Genomic DNA, 16,106 nt, shown 5'->3' on the forward strand with positions numbered 1-16,106 from the left:
TTGAAGGTTCTAAAGAACTTGGCAAATCTAGTGCCCGGTTCATACATGTTATAAACTATTATATTAAACAGCTATATTCATCTATGATCTGTTAAGCCTTGGTCAACAACAAAACCTTGGTCAGCAGAGGAAACAAATTATTTGATCTAGCACTTATTTTCAGTCACTTTAGTGCAGCTAGTCAGGTTTCCCCTCCCCCAAAAAATATAAGAGATGTCTTGCCAACTTTTCCCCTCTATAACCGTGTTACCCTAGGACAGTGTTTCTTCAAGTGTGGTCCCAAGATCAGCAGCCTCAGTGTCATTTAAGAGCTTGTTGAAATATGGTTGCTGGAATCCCACTCCAGACCTCCTGCATAAGAAACTCCAAGAGTAGGGGCCCAGTGAGCATTTTAACAAACACTCAGGTGATTCTTACTCACTTGTGTGTGCACAGGATCTTGCCCCATTATCAGCATTTCAGCTGTTAAAGCCAGGGCAAAACTTTACTGTCTTCTAGATACTGCAGTGACTGCATTCTTTCCCTCATCACCACCCCCTCCCACCCAGCCCCCCATGATAAAGTCTTAGCTCTTTGGAGCTAGAGGATACTACAGAGGTAATTTAGTTCTGAGCTCACAGTGTCATATATGAAGGGGAGACTGGGCTTAGAAGAGCCAAGTGAATTGCTTTATCACACAGTCTTATCTAGAACCAAGGCCAGTGTTCTTTCTACCACATTCATTGCCTTCCCTATCTGCCATCTTTCTTCCTTCCCTTTCCTTGCTTTTTCCTTTTTCTTTCATATATTTATGTCTGTCTTATTATTTCCATCTGCCTTACCTAAGTCTACGACACCTTTTCTTCTGTAGAGCTCTCTATCGTCTAGGTTAGTAAACCACTGAAGTTGATCACCACTAGAAAATCCGTAGGCTCTGCCTATATTGATCCTCTTGTTTTTCAAGTTTGGTTCATTTTGACCAACCTTTTGCCTCTTGGGCTACTAAAGAGATGTTAAAGCTGGCAAAATGATTAGTTGTTTTTATATTGACTTTTGTTTTTTTTTAATCCAGACTACCAGGGATATTTCTGCCTATTTTTACCCACTGATAGAGACAATAAAATAATCAGATTAAACTAAAGGTACCCGCACACATTCTGGTAGCTGATGAACTGTTCATGTTCTGTGTTGATTGGACATTAACCATATCATTTGCTTAGAAACATAGTCCTACTCTGCATCCTCTTATTTAGAATTGTCTAGAAAAATCAAAGAATAGTTATGTGGTTTTGGTTACAGTTTTAAACCTACAGTGTCACCTCCAGTAGCTCTCCAAAGATGGCTACTTGAATGGATGGATTATAACACCCTGAAAACCTCTGACTATTCTGAAATGAAACTGATGTTTAAAAGTGATAGAATTAATTCTTTATAATAATGGTATTCAGCATTTTCTCTCTCTAAATTGTATGTCCTTTGGTTTGCCAGATTATTTTACTACATTTTATTAGAGAAAGAGTTTATCTTTTCAATAGACACTTTACTCTTTGATGAAACCCATTTGTATCTCTGAATTGTGGATTTATCTCCATGAAAGGATCCTGATTTTTCTATCTGCCTAATTATTGTGTTTTTGTCATTTGTACTTAGGTAATATCTCTTACAAGAGTTTATACTTTCTAACTCGGCATGCTGTTTTATATCTTTAGATCTTTGTAATCTTGTATCCCTGCCTCCTCAATTCTTTGTGGAACCAAGTTTGCTGATATCAAAGGGCTAAAAGAAGTGATGAATCTAATCCAGATTCACAACTTGCTCCAGCATTTCAACTTTGGTGTTTAGTTGAATAGAAAACAGAATATTTCCCTGTCTCCACTTTCATCAGCCATGTGCTAAGCAGAAATATTTAAAGAATCCCTGTGTCTCTCTCCCTGAAATGGACCATGAGTGTTGCTTGCCATTAATTACCCAAAATCAACCCACACTAGTCTACTGAATTTTAAGCAGATGTAAGCTCTGTTGCTTTTATGTCAAAAAGCAAAAAATGCTGATCTGCACACAGCTCAAACTTTGCTTCAAACTTTCCGTCAGTTTAAGACTTTGCTTTCTGGATCTTTGGTATTTAGCAGGATTGACCCCTAAGCTGTGTCGTCTTTTGGTCCCCAATATCCTCTGCCATCAAATTAGCTGCATAAGAAATTCATGAACTCCCTAGTCCTTCCCATTAAGCATTAAACCTTATTTAAGTAAAAATTATGATGATAATTCAGTAAGTCACCAGCTTCTGAGGAAGTGGCAGTCATTTACATAAAGCCAGCGTCTCTGAAAATGCATTCTTCTTGACATGATCATAGGCCATTTGTCTATCCTCTTAACACAAGGAGGATTGCTTTATGTTTTATATTTTTATATATGAAGATACATAAATGACTGTCTTCTGACTCCACTCCTCTCAGAAATTGAATTTGGTATCCATGGAGCCAGTGGAGCATACTCAGAGTTCATTGCATATGAAATTGTGTTAACTTTTAGCCAAATGAACATAGAACTTTGTCTCTTCAGATTTTCCCACATGCCGTTATCAGAACCTTGAAGAGAATCTATAACATTTACTCTTTGATAAATAAGAATATTTCAAATTTGATATCGTGATCCATTCTTTGGTCCAGTGTAGCTGAGCTCGACATGAATTGAAGTACCAGGATTAGAGCTAGAAAATTAAAATGTTATCTACTAAAAATGCTGTATATGGGACTTTCTCTTGCTTAAGAAAGCCATAAGTGGCTCTCTAACAGGGTGAGCAAAGATGCCTTTTTAAAACCATGTTATGAGTGCTTTATAACCATTTCAAGTATGCATTTCAAATACAGTCTTCCTGTATCCTCTTCAGATGTTAAAAGAGCAAGTATACTAGAAATAAATATCCAGATGGCATTATATGGATTTGGTGGGCTACGGTCCACGGGCCCGCAGAGTCAGACGCAACTGAGCACACAAGCAGTAGTTGCTGGATGACAGTATTCATTAAAAAGAAATTAAATAGATTCATCTACAGTATATTAAAATTTAATTTATACTCTACTGAGACCTCCTAGTATTTTTCACACTGTAATTTAATTCAGTAAACACTCAAACTCCTATATTGTAGGTATTCAGTAGGTACTCCAGAACATTTAAAGATGACAGAGACCCTGGTCCCCAGAGACTTGGCAGTTTTTGCCTATGGATCTCAGTATTCAGTTTCAGCTGAAGTTGTTATTTCCTTCCAAGGCATGTTTAACAAATTCTTTGTGTACACAAGTTCTTTAATTTTTAAGTACAAGATTAATACTACAATACTCTGTAGAAAATAACCCCAAATCCAGATTTTGTCTTGAATTATCACAGATGTTCATTGTTTACTACATGCAAGGGACTCTGTTAAACCAAAGGAAGTGGGGGCACTAATAAGACGTGAGACCTGCCCTCCAATAGATTGCAGAACAGTGAGAGTGGCAGGGTATACAAAGTATCCTGTTTTGACCTCTTTTGTGACCTTTTGTACTTATATTGTACCTTACAGTTATAAAGTATTCTGATCATTCAAAGGGACATCTGTTTGGAAAAACCAGGTGATAATCATGGCTAAAGTTTAATAATATATATTTTACCTGAAAAATATGTGAGATGTATATTACATTTTTTAGCAAAAATAAGCCTATGATCTATTTAAAATATTTTTTCACTTGAAAAAAAATCTTAATTTTTTTCTTTGATCAGCATGAATATTTTTAGAGCAAAGACCTAGTTAGTGGAACTTTATTTTAAATTCACTTCTTTCATTTCATTTTGGGTCTGTGTCCAGTCGGTCAGTTAGTTATTCAGTCCTTTTGATTCTGTAAGGTAGACCTCCCTCTCTGAAAGCTGGGTGGATCAGCTAGAAATTCTGAGGACTCCGATCCCCCAGTAGTACTGCCAGCTGTGTGCAGAAAGGATCAGTTCATCAAAGCCATTTCTGCAAAGAGTATACTTAGTCATAACTTCTGCTGTGTTAACCAGGTTTAATGTGTCCCCCTCTTAGAAGAAACTTAAGATGCCTCTATTTTGAGACTACTTAAAGTCTCCAAAGTCATTTTTTTTTAATGTTTTATGAAACTACTTATGATAGTGCAGACCTTTATTTGGTATATTCTTGGTTTATTTTTCTTCTTTTTCTTTGTTATCACATTCTATTTAAGGGAGAAAAATCATTTTAAACTGAGCAACTGGTTGGTATAATTTCTGCAAATTTTCCACTTCATTTTTTAATGTAATTCTTGATTTACACTAAAATCCTTACTTCTAATAAGGGTGGTAAAAACACATCTGTCTGTAAAATTTTAAGTTCTACCATTTGTTAATATTTAGAGTTGGTAATATTTAGGAAATAAGCAGTCAGTTCAATAATTAAAACTAGAATCCTCCTGAAAAACCAAGAAAATTAATAATTATCCAGTATCTAATCATATTTCACCCTTTAAAAATCTTACGAACATCACTCACTTTTGTTTTCTCTTCCATTCTGTGTCTGTGAAGCTTCTCTGCCTTGCTCTAAATCAGCAGTTTTCATGCAGCTGTTCCCTCATCAAGGTACTCTTTACTTTTGTCATCTTTGCACGAATTACTGCTTACCCTGCGCTCATCCCGGGCACATGGCATGAGACTTCATTCACCAATCCCTGTAAGCAGAGTCTGGCTCAGGCACATAAAGGACTTACAAGGCCATTCCTGTAAGGTCTTAATGCCTCTGGCACTGCAGGGCCAGCACTCATCTTGGTGGAAGAGCTGCCCAGGTTTCCCGAACACTGAAGATGCTGTCCCGGCCCTGAACTAACACAGGCAGGTTAACAGGGAGCTGCAGGGAGAGTTACTGGAGCAAGGAGGGCATGCGGTGTGGGGAAGAATTTTTAGCTTAGGAAGTATTTATTTTCCCTAAGTATGAAGCTAACCCCAGCATTTCCTTAGAAGTTAAAGCTGGCTGTCTTTTTTTAATCATCTGTGCTAAAAAAAGGAAAGAATGTGGTCCTTAGTTAGCTCAAAGGACTAAGAAGAAAAAAGTGTGATGCAGTTATATCTCATTTATAAAAGATGCCTTTTCTTTCTTTTACTCTTCAGTAATTAATATACAGAAAGATTAGACCTGTATAGAAAAAGAGGTGTCAGCAATTGATGAAAATCCATTACAAATATTTTTAAAGTTCCTATAGTTAATCTTTTATATATCTAGCTCAAAAGATTAATAATTCTAAATATATAATTAACACATCTCCATCAGTGTATTTACGAGTAGCACTAGTGGTAAAGAACCCACCTGCCAATGCAGGAGACTCAAGAGATGTAGGTCTGATCCCTGGGTTGGGAAGATCCCCTGGAGGAGGGCATGGCAGCCCACTTGGGTGTTCTTGCCTGGAGAATCCCATGGAAGGGGTGCCTGGGGAACTACAGCCTCTAGGGGCTCAAAGAGTCAGGCAGCACTGAAGCCACTGAGCACAACACGCACACAAGAAGAAGCTGGAGTTATCTTTTCTTCTAGGAAGACTTAATGGCATTTCTTGTTTATTTACATTAGCTGCAGTAACTTTAAAAATTCCAGTATAAAATTCAAGTCCTATGCATTTGTTGTAAAACTACTTTTAGTACTTCCCTTTTTTTTTCCCCAGTTATTAGGAGCATCTTAGTTTGTGTAGTAATTATGTACACAAAATCTTCACCTAGCTTACCTGATTCTTCTAACAATCCTTTAAAGTAGGCACATCTACTGTTAATTTTAATTGCCAGATTAAGAACTGAAACAAAATAAGAGTTCTCATCCAGACAGACTGGACCCTGGGTCTTCTGATGTGCCTCATTATATATGTAACAAATGAGCCCTCTGACACCTTTGCCTTCTCATAGATGCAATAAGAATTTTCTGACAAGTTTGCCATAAGATACATGTGATAAACTAAGCAGGGCAGATTCAGGGACCTTACTAGAGCCCTGTTCAGGTGGCAGGAGATTTGGATTATTATTAAGTTTTTCATTTTCTTCCTCAGTTTCTCAAGAACTAAAAAGGATTTGATCCTTTTATTTTTTCATGAAAATATTAGATTCCAGTTTGAGAGGTCATTTTGGTGTTTAAAAAACAGGTGACTTTAAGTATTTTATTATTTGTCAGGATGGAACTATATCCTAGTTGTCAAAGTAAACCCTGATACCTGCCTTCAAGGAACTCATGTTTGAGCAGAGGAGGTAGATATATAATGGATATACGTTATTTAACTATAGTGTAATGATTGTTTTCCCACTTATTCAATTCAGTGAATTTTGGCCAATAACACCTTTTACTTAGGATTTTATCTTTACCTGAAACCACTACAGTTCATTGAAGCACAGTGCTTATTAATACACTGCTGTGAAAAATTTTCAGCTTCTTCTGCCCTGCATGTTTATAACTGGCTGCATGTTTAACAGCAGCATATCTAAGGGAATTTAAATTAGTAAGTCAAGACTATAGAGGTTTTTAACCTTTTATTTCACGTGACTGGTGGCCTCCAAGTTTCTGTCACTTCATGGATTTCTGCTTTTGTGCCCACTGAGAGTCGGAAGGGAAGGCCAGTGCTTAGGGGCATAAGAGACCAGGATACAAAGCCTCCAAGAGGCTTTGATGAGTGGGAATGTAGGACCAAGGTCTGCTCACTAATATAAAATGTCATGTGTACCAAAGCAGGGTGGATCTGTCTCCATTTAGGCAATTGGGCTGACAATCTGAGAGCTTTTCCTATAGAATATCAAGACCAAATCCTTCACTAGCTTCTAGAAAGATTTCTAGTTTTAATTTAAGAGGGTTGAAAAGGAGAATGCTGCCAAAATTCTCAAAAGTGAGAATTAAGCTTAGAAACCAGGATACTAGGATCATTCTGTTTCATACTAACTTGGCTTTTTTCAACATGCTATTTTTGATATAAATATAATGCTTTTTAAAATTGATTTTACAAAAGCCTCCAAGATTTTTATGTCAGCTTCTCCTTTGATCCTTAGAATAAAACATTTTTGCTGTGAAATTGAACTTAGGAATCACCATCATGCCACATTTACCTGTGTGTGACTTGTAGGGTTGGGTCACTCAGTAGGAAGAAAACACACACAAAAAAACACAAAATGAATTGAGATGAAAATTGAATTTGAAAGTAAAAACGGGACATCCACCTCTCACATAGCATTGAAACCTTGGGTTATAAGTGACAGTCCTAAGTCAATGATACTTTAAAATTTTTAAGTAAAAGGAATATATCTGCGTAAGGGGAAAAAATTAGAAATTCAGCAAAATAGAATAAAAAAGTCACCTATAATCCCACCACTCTAAGATAATCACTGTTTATTAACATTTCGGTGCCTCTCCTTCTAATTTCTCTTCTTTATGTAGTTGAAATCACAGTAGGTGTAAAACTTTATTGCTTGTTCTTACCCTTAACATTTAAAATTTTATTTAGAGGTCTGAAGGTTATTTGCTTAACAAAATAGGAAATGAAATACTCTTAGTATATCTTTGAAGAAACCTTCACCCTAGTGACTTACTCTGATTATAATTTATATAACTTTAATTCTTAAGAATTAAACTGAACAGGCCCTTGTCCTCAGATGGAAGCTTTGCCTCCTTGCAGTGTGATGATTGCTCCCCTAATCCCCATCCCCAGAAAGAGCCATAGTCTAGCCAGGGGTGTGGCTTCACCAAAGGTGGTCACACAAGATAGGGCCCCAGGGTAGGAGATTGCTGGCAGACGGCCACCAGCTCTCTGGAGGCTGACACTGTGTCCCTCCTGATGACCATCTCTTGATTGTTTCAAACTCTTATCTTTAAAGTTCCAGTTTTGCTTGAATCCTACTTCCTATTAAGGAAATAACCCTAGATAAGGAACTGTTGGACTTGAACTTGAGGCCACATGCAGATTTGAGGAAAGGAAAGGTCAAATACACAGACAAGTTCATGATCCTTTCAGACAGAAGAAGCTAAAAACGGCATTGTCTTTTCCATTAAAAATATGGTGCAGCCACACTGGCGATCAGAGGGGTTGATGCTTTTTGACTCTCCCCAATTGCAGCCATCACATTTAAAACTGGAAACATTCTGTTCAACCAATGTTTGTTGTAAAAGACATCAACTAGATATTAGAGAAAAACAAAAATGAATAATAAATTATCTTTGCCCTTCTAGGTGCTTTTATTCTAGTAGAGAAAATATGACATATACATAAGTTGTGATAATATAGACAAAATATAAATGCCATATAAAAGCAAGGAGAATGCATCATGAAAGAAACAGAAATGAGAAAAAAATGCAGGTTGCCCTTTATCTTTTTTTTTTTTTTTGCCCTTTATCTTGTAGCGATCAGTAAGGCAACTGAAAGAGCTGCACACACATCACAGAGTGCAGGGTGCGTTCAAACGATGATAAGGGGCCTTCTTTCAATTTTGTTATTTCTTTTCTAAATAGCTCTGGAGAAGATTCAAATAAATGTGCAGAAGAGAATAAAAGTCATCCAGAGTGCTGTCACCCAGAGAAAAGTTGTTTGAACATCACAGTGTATTTTCTTCCATTCATCTTTCTACCCATAGGATTAGATCAGAACAGATTCATGCCCTTGGCTCCCAGAGAGGTGCTGCGGACACTTTTAATGCTGCACTCACACTCCCAGCCCAGTGCACTTTTCCACGTGCCTGTGTTCCTTTGATAAACTCAAGACAGCAACCCTCTAGGGAGTCTGTGTCAATCAGACCAGGTGCCCGTGGATGCCTCATACCTTGAGTGGAATTCAAGGCTGACTTCAAACGAAGGATATGTGACTCCTAGGAGGAGGTCATCACAGAGCCATTTTCTGTTCATGAGCCAACAGACAGATGTATGGATCTTTGTATATTTTCAGTCACATAAATACTTTTTGACTTGACGTACTATTTTTTGTCCAAAAATAGAATTTTTTCCATTCTCAAATTTACTCTTTATTTTAAAATTCAGATGGTACAGATAAGATTAAAGTAGGGAATTCCCTAGTGTTCCAGTGGTTAGGACTCCCCACTTCCATTACAAGGGACATGGGTTTGAGGAACTAAAATCCCAAAAGTCACATGGCACAGCCAAAAAATAATAAATTAAAACTTACCTGAAATCATACCATCCAGTAATAATATATTTTGGCAGATGTTTTCCCAGCCTTTTTTTTTCTTCCTGTACATGGATTTCTTTTCCCCCTACTCCCAAATTATGGTCATTTTTCTATATTAGTAAATATCAATCATTGGCTACATTTTGTTACATTTTGCTATAAATGGATTAAATTTTGCCACAAATGACTAAAATACTTTTTGCTTTGCCACCAGTAGTTAAGCCAAAGGTGGGTATAATCAGTCTAATTATTTTAATAAATTTTATTAAAGTATAACAGAAAAGCACACAGATTATAAATTACAACCTAATGAACTTTTAAGAAGTAAACATACTTAAAAATCCAGCATCCAGATCAAGAAACAGAACATCACCAGCATCCCCAAGAAACCATCCTCATACCCTCTTCCAGTCACTCCTTCCCCAGAGGCAACCACTATCCTGTGACCTGTCTAATCTGAAATCTTTACTCATCTGATGAGTAAAAATATACCCTGTTTTTTGCTTCTTGTCACTTTATGGAGTTACTAATCAGATCATTTATAAAATACATTGTAGGGCCCTGTTTGGGGAGGTTTAATCTCCTCCATGAGAGAAGTAAATGGCAACTGTTAAGGTGTAGAACAAAAAATGACTTGGCAGAGTTGAAAAGATCAAAGCAAAAATTCTGCTGTATGACTTTTAGGATATATTATTTTCTTAATAAATATTTGAGTTCCTTTGGGGTAGGCACTATGATTTTGAGAAGAAAAAGCATCTCCCTTTCTTTGAAATGGCGTATTTCTGTAGCTTTGGCAATTACAGAATATATCCTGTTTATAAACAACTAGTAAGGCTACATGGCCCTCTGCTGGAAACTTCTGGTATGATTTGGAGGAAGGCATTCTAGCCTGGTGACTGCTAGCCTTTCATTCAGCTGAAGCCTGCCTGCCTCTGGCTTTTCCTTGCAAACTTCTCTGTTTTTTGTTTTGTTTTTTTTCCCCCCTTTATGCTATTTTTCTGCTATGATAGCAAATTTTGCTTAACAAAGTGTGAGGTGTGTAAACCTCAAGATCTTTGTAAACACTCTAGCAGTTGACTGTTAAAATGAATGCAAAAACAATAGACTAGGTTGTATCTCATTTACACACTGTGAGATTCAATCCTGGAGCTTAACACCAGAGGAGAAGAGGGTAACTGGCTGCTTCGTTTCTCTCCAGGAATCGACAAGGAGAATGTTGAACTCTCCCCCACCACTGGGCACTGCAACAGTGGACGAACTCGCCATGGATCCGCAAGCCAGGTGCAGAAGCAGAGAAGTGCTGGCAGTTTCAAGCGTAATAGCATTAAGAAGATCGTGTGAAGCTTTCTTTCTCTCCTTTTTCAAACAGACTTAACTGACACGGGCTCCTCACTAGTGACCCCTCACCACCGTGCTGCGATGCTGCACTTCATGTTTTCTGACGAGCCCATCCAGTCTGCCATGTTGCCAGATGATCAGCTCTTGGAAGCATTGCCTAAATTTAATGCTGCTTTTTTCTTTAACCTTTTTTTTTTTTTTCTTTACTTTCGGTGTGTCTGGTTTAAGCAAGTGTTCAGAACAGCTGCAAAGAGAGTGGGCAGTCAGGACACTTGAACTGAGAACATCCCAATTGTGAGAGAGGATGAATTCTTGAATACTGCTACTACTGGCCAGCTATGAAAGCCATTTGCACAGAGCTCTGCCTTCTATGTTTTCCCCTTCTTCAACATACAAAGTAAAGTGTTAGTCTTATTTACACACTTTTCAAGATAGAAGTTTATGGGAGAAATAATATTATAACCCCAGTATGTTTAATCTGACTTTTAGCTGTGGACTTTTTTTTACCTTACAAAACTGAAGAACCATAGAGGTCAAGCCTCAGTGACTTCACACCATAAAGCCACAGGCAAGGTACTTTGGGGTGGGGGGGAGGGTGGAGGGATTTAGTATTTTGTAGTGGGTTCTTAAGAAATACTAACACTTGAGTATTAGCAATAATTACAGGAAATAAACATAACCACATATATCTTAACATTACTGAATTAAAGAGATGAGTTCTGAGGCCTTATCCAAACTCAGTCAGTCATCCAAACTAGTTTATATTTTTCTCCGGTTGATTATCTTTCAATCTTTAAATGTGCTAAAAGTCATTTTTTTGTTTTTGTAAACCAAAACTATACTAAGTATAGTAATTATACATTTTCCCCCTCCTCTTCTTTCCTAAATAATTCTAAGCAGGGTAATCAGTGAACAAAGTGTCGAAAATTGTTCCTAGAAGGTAATTTCGTAGATGGTTGCATTAGCTCCATACAAAATGGAATGGTACGTGACTATTAGAGTAGATGATGCTTTTATTTTCTTTAATATTTTTCCCAGAAACATAGAGTATGGTGTATATTATCAAAACTTTTTTTGATGCGATGTATTTTAAATGTCTTGTAATCTTTCCTCTCCCCTCCAAAAAATCAGGAATCTCTTTAGCAAAACATTTTGGTTCTATATGATAGAATTGCATTTAATCACTGTGAAAAGACTGGTCAGCCTGCATTATTACGACAATAGGGGACCGTAAGCGTTGCTGCTATGCTGAATGGCGTGGATTATCATGGCATTGGAATTTTCCCGTAGTAATGCAGATCCAATTTTCTTGTGGTACCTGCAGTATGCAAAATAATTTGACTTCAGTGACTATATTAGTATCTGGATGTTCCAATTTAGGACTAAACCATATTTATTACAAGCAGATATTATCCCGCTATTCCTGGGCTCCCTTTATATGTTAAGATGTAATGGCTTTGGGAGGGGAAAAGAAACCTAGGGGAGGGGGAGTTTCCGAAAGTGCTGTTTCATGAGTGGATTTCAGTAAATTAAATTCCACAGCTAAATCAATAAATAATGGTACATTTAAGTGTTCTGATTTTAATAATATAACACATTTCACATTTATCCACACAGTAACAATGTAATATGTTAATGTAAATAAAATTGCTTTTGATATTCAGAAATAACAAGAATTTAATTTTTTTAATTTGTTTATAGTCCTGGGAAAAGTAAGAACCATTTGCCAAAATTACAGAAAGAAAAAACTTTAGTGCTAATAGTTATTTTGACCCTGAATTGTTGGAAAATATTGAAGATACATGCAATTAACTAAACTTTTACTTTTAACTATTGTAGAGGCTTCATTAGAATAGAGTGTTATAATAACTGAGCAACTAAGATGATAAGGAAGTAAGACCAGAGCTGAGTTTAGAAATAGATCTTTAACAGCCTGGTGCCAAGAATGCCGAGCTGCCGGTAAGGTCCATGTCTTCCCACAGCCCAGAGCTTCTGGGGTGGGCACCCTGGCTCCTGGAATGTGAGCTTTTAATAATTTTAGTTCTCTGTTTTTCCCTCTTTATTGGTTGGTTTGGTACAATGACCATGGGTAGTGTTACGCTATTTTGCTTCTCCCATCAAAACAAACTTCCAACGCTTTACCACTAAAAGATATTGATCTTTCCATAAACAAGTTTTCCAGGGTATGTTATTTCTTAAATTTATTCATTAACTTCCCTCTAGTGTAATGAAGGGAGTGAATTCACTTGAAGTACCTCATGAAATGATCTGCATTGCATAAATCAGAACTGAACCTTCTTTGAATTGCAGAAATACTTTTGACCAGTACATCCTGGAAGTTTGAAAACTTATTAAGGTTTAAGGTTCACCTTGTTTAAAGAACTTCTGACTTTTGAGGAGAATCTAGCTTTCCAAGAAACTAAAATGAACATGAGGTAAATCTCACCATTTTGCTTCCCCTGGAGAAATGAAACTCTTTTTTAGGCCTCATAACCTGCACAAGAAATTCTGAAGTTTACAGCAGGTTGCCTATTCTGCATAATCTGAGTAATGTAAGTTCTATAAAGTAATTTGTTTTGGGTTTGTAGATGTTTCCCCTGACTTTTTAAAAAGGAAAACACTAACTCACCATTTTTTGGTCACGATCTCCCTGCTTTATCACCCCCGCTGTCCCAGGGGTGTGCCCTTCTTTGCCAGCCTTGAGACCTGGTTCTCTCGCTTTGGGGGACATGGCTGATGCTCTCTCCTGCGTCCACTCAGCACCTGTCGCTACTGGGGGCCGGCTCCATGCTGTTCCTAGGCCAGGGCTGAGGACGCTGGAGAGAACAGCCAGGGGATGCTGTCCTGGGGGAGACGGCATGAAAGCCGGCAACCCACCCTGCTGAGTGGGTTTTAGGGTTCTCAGTTTCATTTTGGCTTTTCTGTTTGTTTTTTTGGTTTTGTTTTTACATCCTACCCCTAACCCAGGCATAATGAGGCATGTCTTATTCAATGTTATGCAATGGACTTATACAAAAATTCACTCTTAGTGTCAGCCACACAGTTTTTTTTTTTTTTAATGCAGTATATTCACCTGTAAATAATTTGTGTAAAATTTGACAGAAAAGTATATTTACTACACTGTAAATACATGTGATGATATATTGTATTATTTTGCTTTTTTGTAAAGCAGTTAGTTGCTGTACATGGATAACAAACAAAAAATTTGATTATTCTCGTGTTAGTATTGTTAACTTCTTCCTGCGACTGCGTTACATCATTTAAAGAAAATGCTGTGTATTGTAAACTTACATTGTATATGATAACTTCCTCTCTTTTCTGTTCAGGCCCAAACTCTGGCAGTTCCCTTGTCTACAGCCTCGTTAATATCGTAAGCAGTTGTATGCCAGCAGGAGAAATACTGCCCAACAGACAAAACCCACCATTGTAGGGGAGAACTGTAGAAATCCATTTCAGATCACTGTTGTTCTCATCCCATTCTCCTCCCTGTGTATGTACTCCTCCCCCTTTTTTTAAGTAAAATGTAAATTCAATCTGCTCTAAGATGTGGGGAGTTATTTAATTTCTTCACATGCATCAGCTCTCTCTTCTTACTTGCCCTCTACTCCTCCCTGATCTTCTGAAACATTAAGGCCATTTCCTTTCTTTTAAGGATGTCTTGGATTCTTAAACCACCACCACTACCACCCCCTACCCTGCCATGGGAAAGACCTTTCTAGTTCCAGAACTTCTCTCAACTAAAGGTAAAATAATTTTGGTGAAATGCATAGGGGAGAAAAAAGTTTCCCTTGAGTCTGAAAATTAGACTGATAAAGATAAATTGATAGGAGGAAAGCCTACACATTTATTTAGTATACATTTTACATGACAGGAGCCTTCAAAAAGAGATGAGAAGACCCCCCCCCCAAAAAAAAAAAAAACACACAGTTAAAACCTGAATATTTCTATCCTAGGTTTGATGAAGAGTGGGCATCATGTAGAAATCTCATAGGCCAGACTACGAGGTAAGTGCAGTGAAGTTGGGAAGCCTAGCAAGATCTATTCCAATTCTCAAAGTCCCTCTGTCTTCAGAGATTTGGATGCTCCTTTCCACCAGGGTTAGGGAGGGCCCAGCCTCTCAAGTGAAGGTTTTATGTGTGTTTCAGGAAAGGATGGGAGGAAAAAGGTCAGAGAAACTTTCCTGCTTCTGCCATTTTCTCAAGCTCCTTCAAGGTGGCATATTTTGAGATCACATGTCCTGAACCCCATTAAATGCTTGTTTAGGGCCACCAAACTGAAGGGTGACGCTGCATTCTGAGTGAGGCTGAGTTTAGTTCTTTAAAAATGAGCAATCAGAAATGCCAGGACACCCTGAGATCAACAGAGAGCTTATGTTAGGACCCCACAATTCTCTCCAGCTTCTCAGCTCTCTCCAGTAGAACCTTCCCAGACACAGCATGTGTAAGCACTGTCAAACACTCTCCTTGGCTCTATTACCCCATTATGCGGGCTACTCCCAGATGGACAAAAAATGCAGCCTAGACCCTGTGGCCAGGACAGAGCTGATCCTTATGAGGACAGCAGTATCTGTTAAATTTGACAAAGGGCTAAAAAGACCGTGAAGGAGACACTTTAGGTCTGAGGCAAGTACCGGTCTGTTCATGGGAAGACATATGGGAAGCAGAGGAACCTCATCTGGAGCGCTTGCTAGCACTCTGGGCCCAACCTTCAAGGCAGAGTATATGCAGGCTCCAGGGCTGCCCTGGGAGGGAGGGAGGGAGAGTGTGTGTGGGCCGGGAGAAGGGGGACCCACAGGCCTACGCACTCTCGAAGCTTCAGGTAAGTTCTCTGGCCACGAGGCTTAAAGACCACTGGAGTAGAGACCAGAAAACTCAAGTACAGTTGACCCTTGAACAAGAGTGAACTTCAAGAGTCCACTTGCATGCAGATGTTTTCTAATAGTAAATACTACAGTGCTTCATGATCCATGGTTGGTTGAATTCAGGGATAAAGAAGGACAGCCGATGCAGAGGGGACCAACTATAAATTGTATGCTGCCTTGTTCAAGGGTCAGCTGTACAGCAAATAACTTTCTGTTCTCCTCCAAACTAAAGCATCACAGTCAAAAGTAGGGATGCCTTTGGGTAGTGACCATCTGGACCACACCTCTCCATCCCTGGACAGTAAGCTGCTTGAGAACATTGACAGTATCATCTGTCCTTCATGGGGCCCATGCTCACTTTTTATCTGCATAGTTTTGTTTTCTGGGACAGTCTCAGGCTAGTCTGCCAATTTTGAACTGTCTGGCCAGAAAAGTTGATTTCCAAGGGGGTTTGGGAAGGGCAGAAAGGTACTAGAAGAACAGTAAAAACTTAACCTGTAACAAAGAGGTAGCTTCACAGTGTTCCTTTTTCCAGAAAGTAGCCCAGCCCACCCCCGTGCCCCACACTTACCCGCACTCCTAGTTCTCCCTTGATTTCTACCAGTGAAACAGCCTGCACACTGCCTGTCAGAACAGCTTCTGGCACAGCAGCGTCCCAACTCTGTCAGGGGTGGTTGCCCCAAGAAACCTGCCAGGCCTGTCTTCATTAGAGACTCAGCCTTCTTACTGAAATAAGTTCCATGTAAGACCCTTTTAGCTGCCAGCTT

At 38.4% G+C, this 16,106-nt stretch overlaps 1 protein-coding gene across 8 annotated transcripts in view; it reads left to right on the forward strand.

Moving 5' to 3' along the window:
* NF1 (neurofibromin 1) overlaps window positions 1-14,388 on the forward strand; it is a 244,679-nt gene extending 230,291 nt beyond the window's left edge. For 5 of the 8 annotated variants that reach the window (XM_040243973.1, XM_040243976.1, XM_040243981.1 and 2 more), the window contains 3 exons: window positions 4,534-4,587; window positions 10,339-11,051; window positions 13,805-14,388. In XM_040243973.1, the coding sequence (XP_040099907.1) occupies window positions 4,534-4,587; window positions 10,339-10,481 (197 nt within the window). In that variant the 3' untranslated portion in view covers window positions 10,482-11,051; window positions 13,805-14,388. The remainder of the gene's footprint in view (window positions 1-4,533; window positions 4,588-10,338; window positions 11,052-13,804) is intronic. The other 3 variants (XM_040243977.1, XM_040243980.1, XM_040243974.1) reach the window with 2 other exon arrangements.
* Window positions 14,389-16,106: the final 1,718 nt, after the last annotated feature.

Source organism: Oryx dammah, unplaced genomic scaffold (genome assembly GCF_014754425.2).
Source record: "Oryx dammah isolate SB20612 unplaced genomic scaffold, SCBI_Odam_1.1 HiC_scaffold_8, whole genome shotgun sequence".
NCBI classification, from domain to species: domain Eukaryota; kingdom Metazoa; phylum Chordata; class Mammalia; order Artiodactyla; family Bovidae; genus Oryx; species Oryx dammah.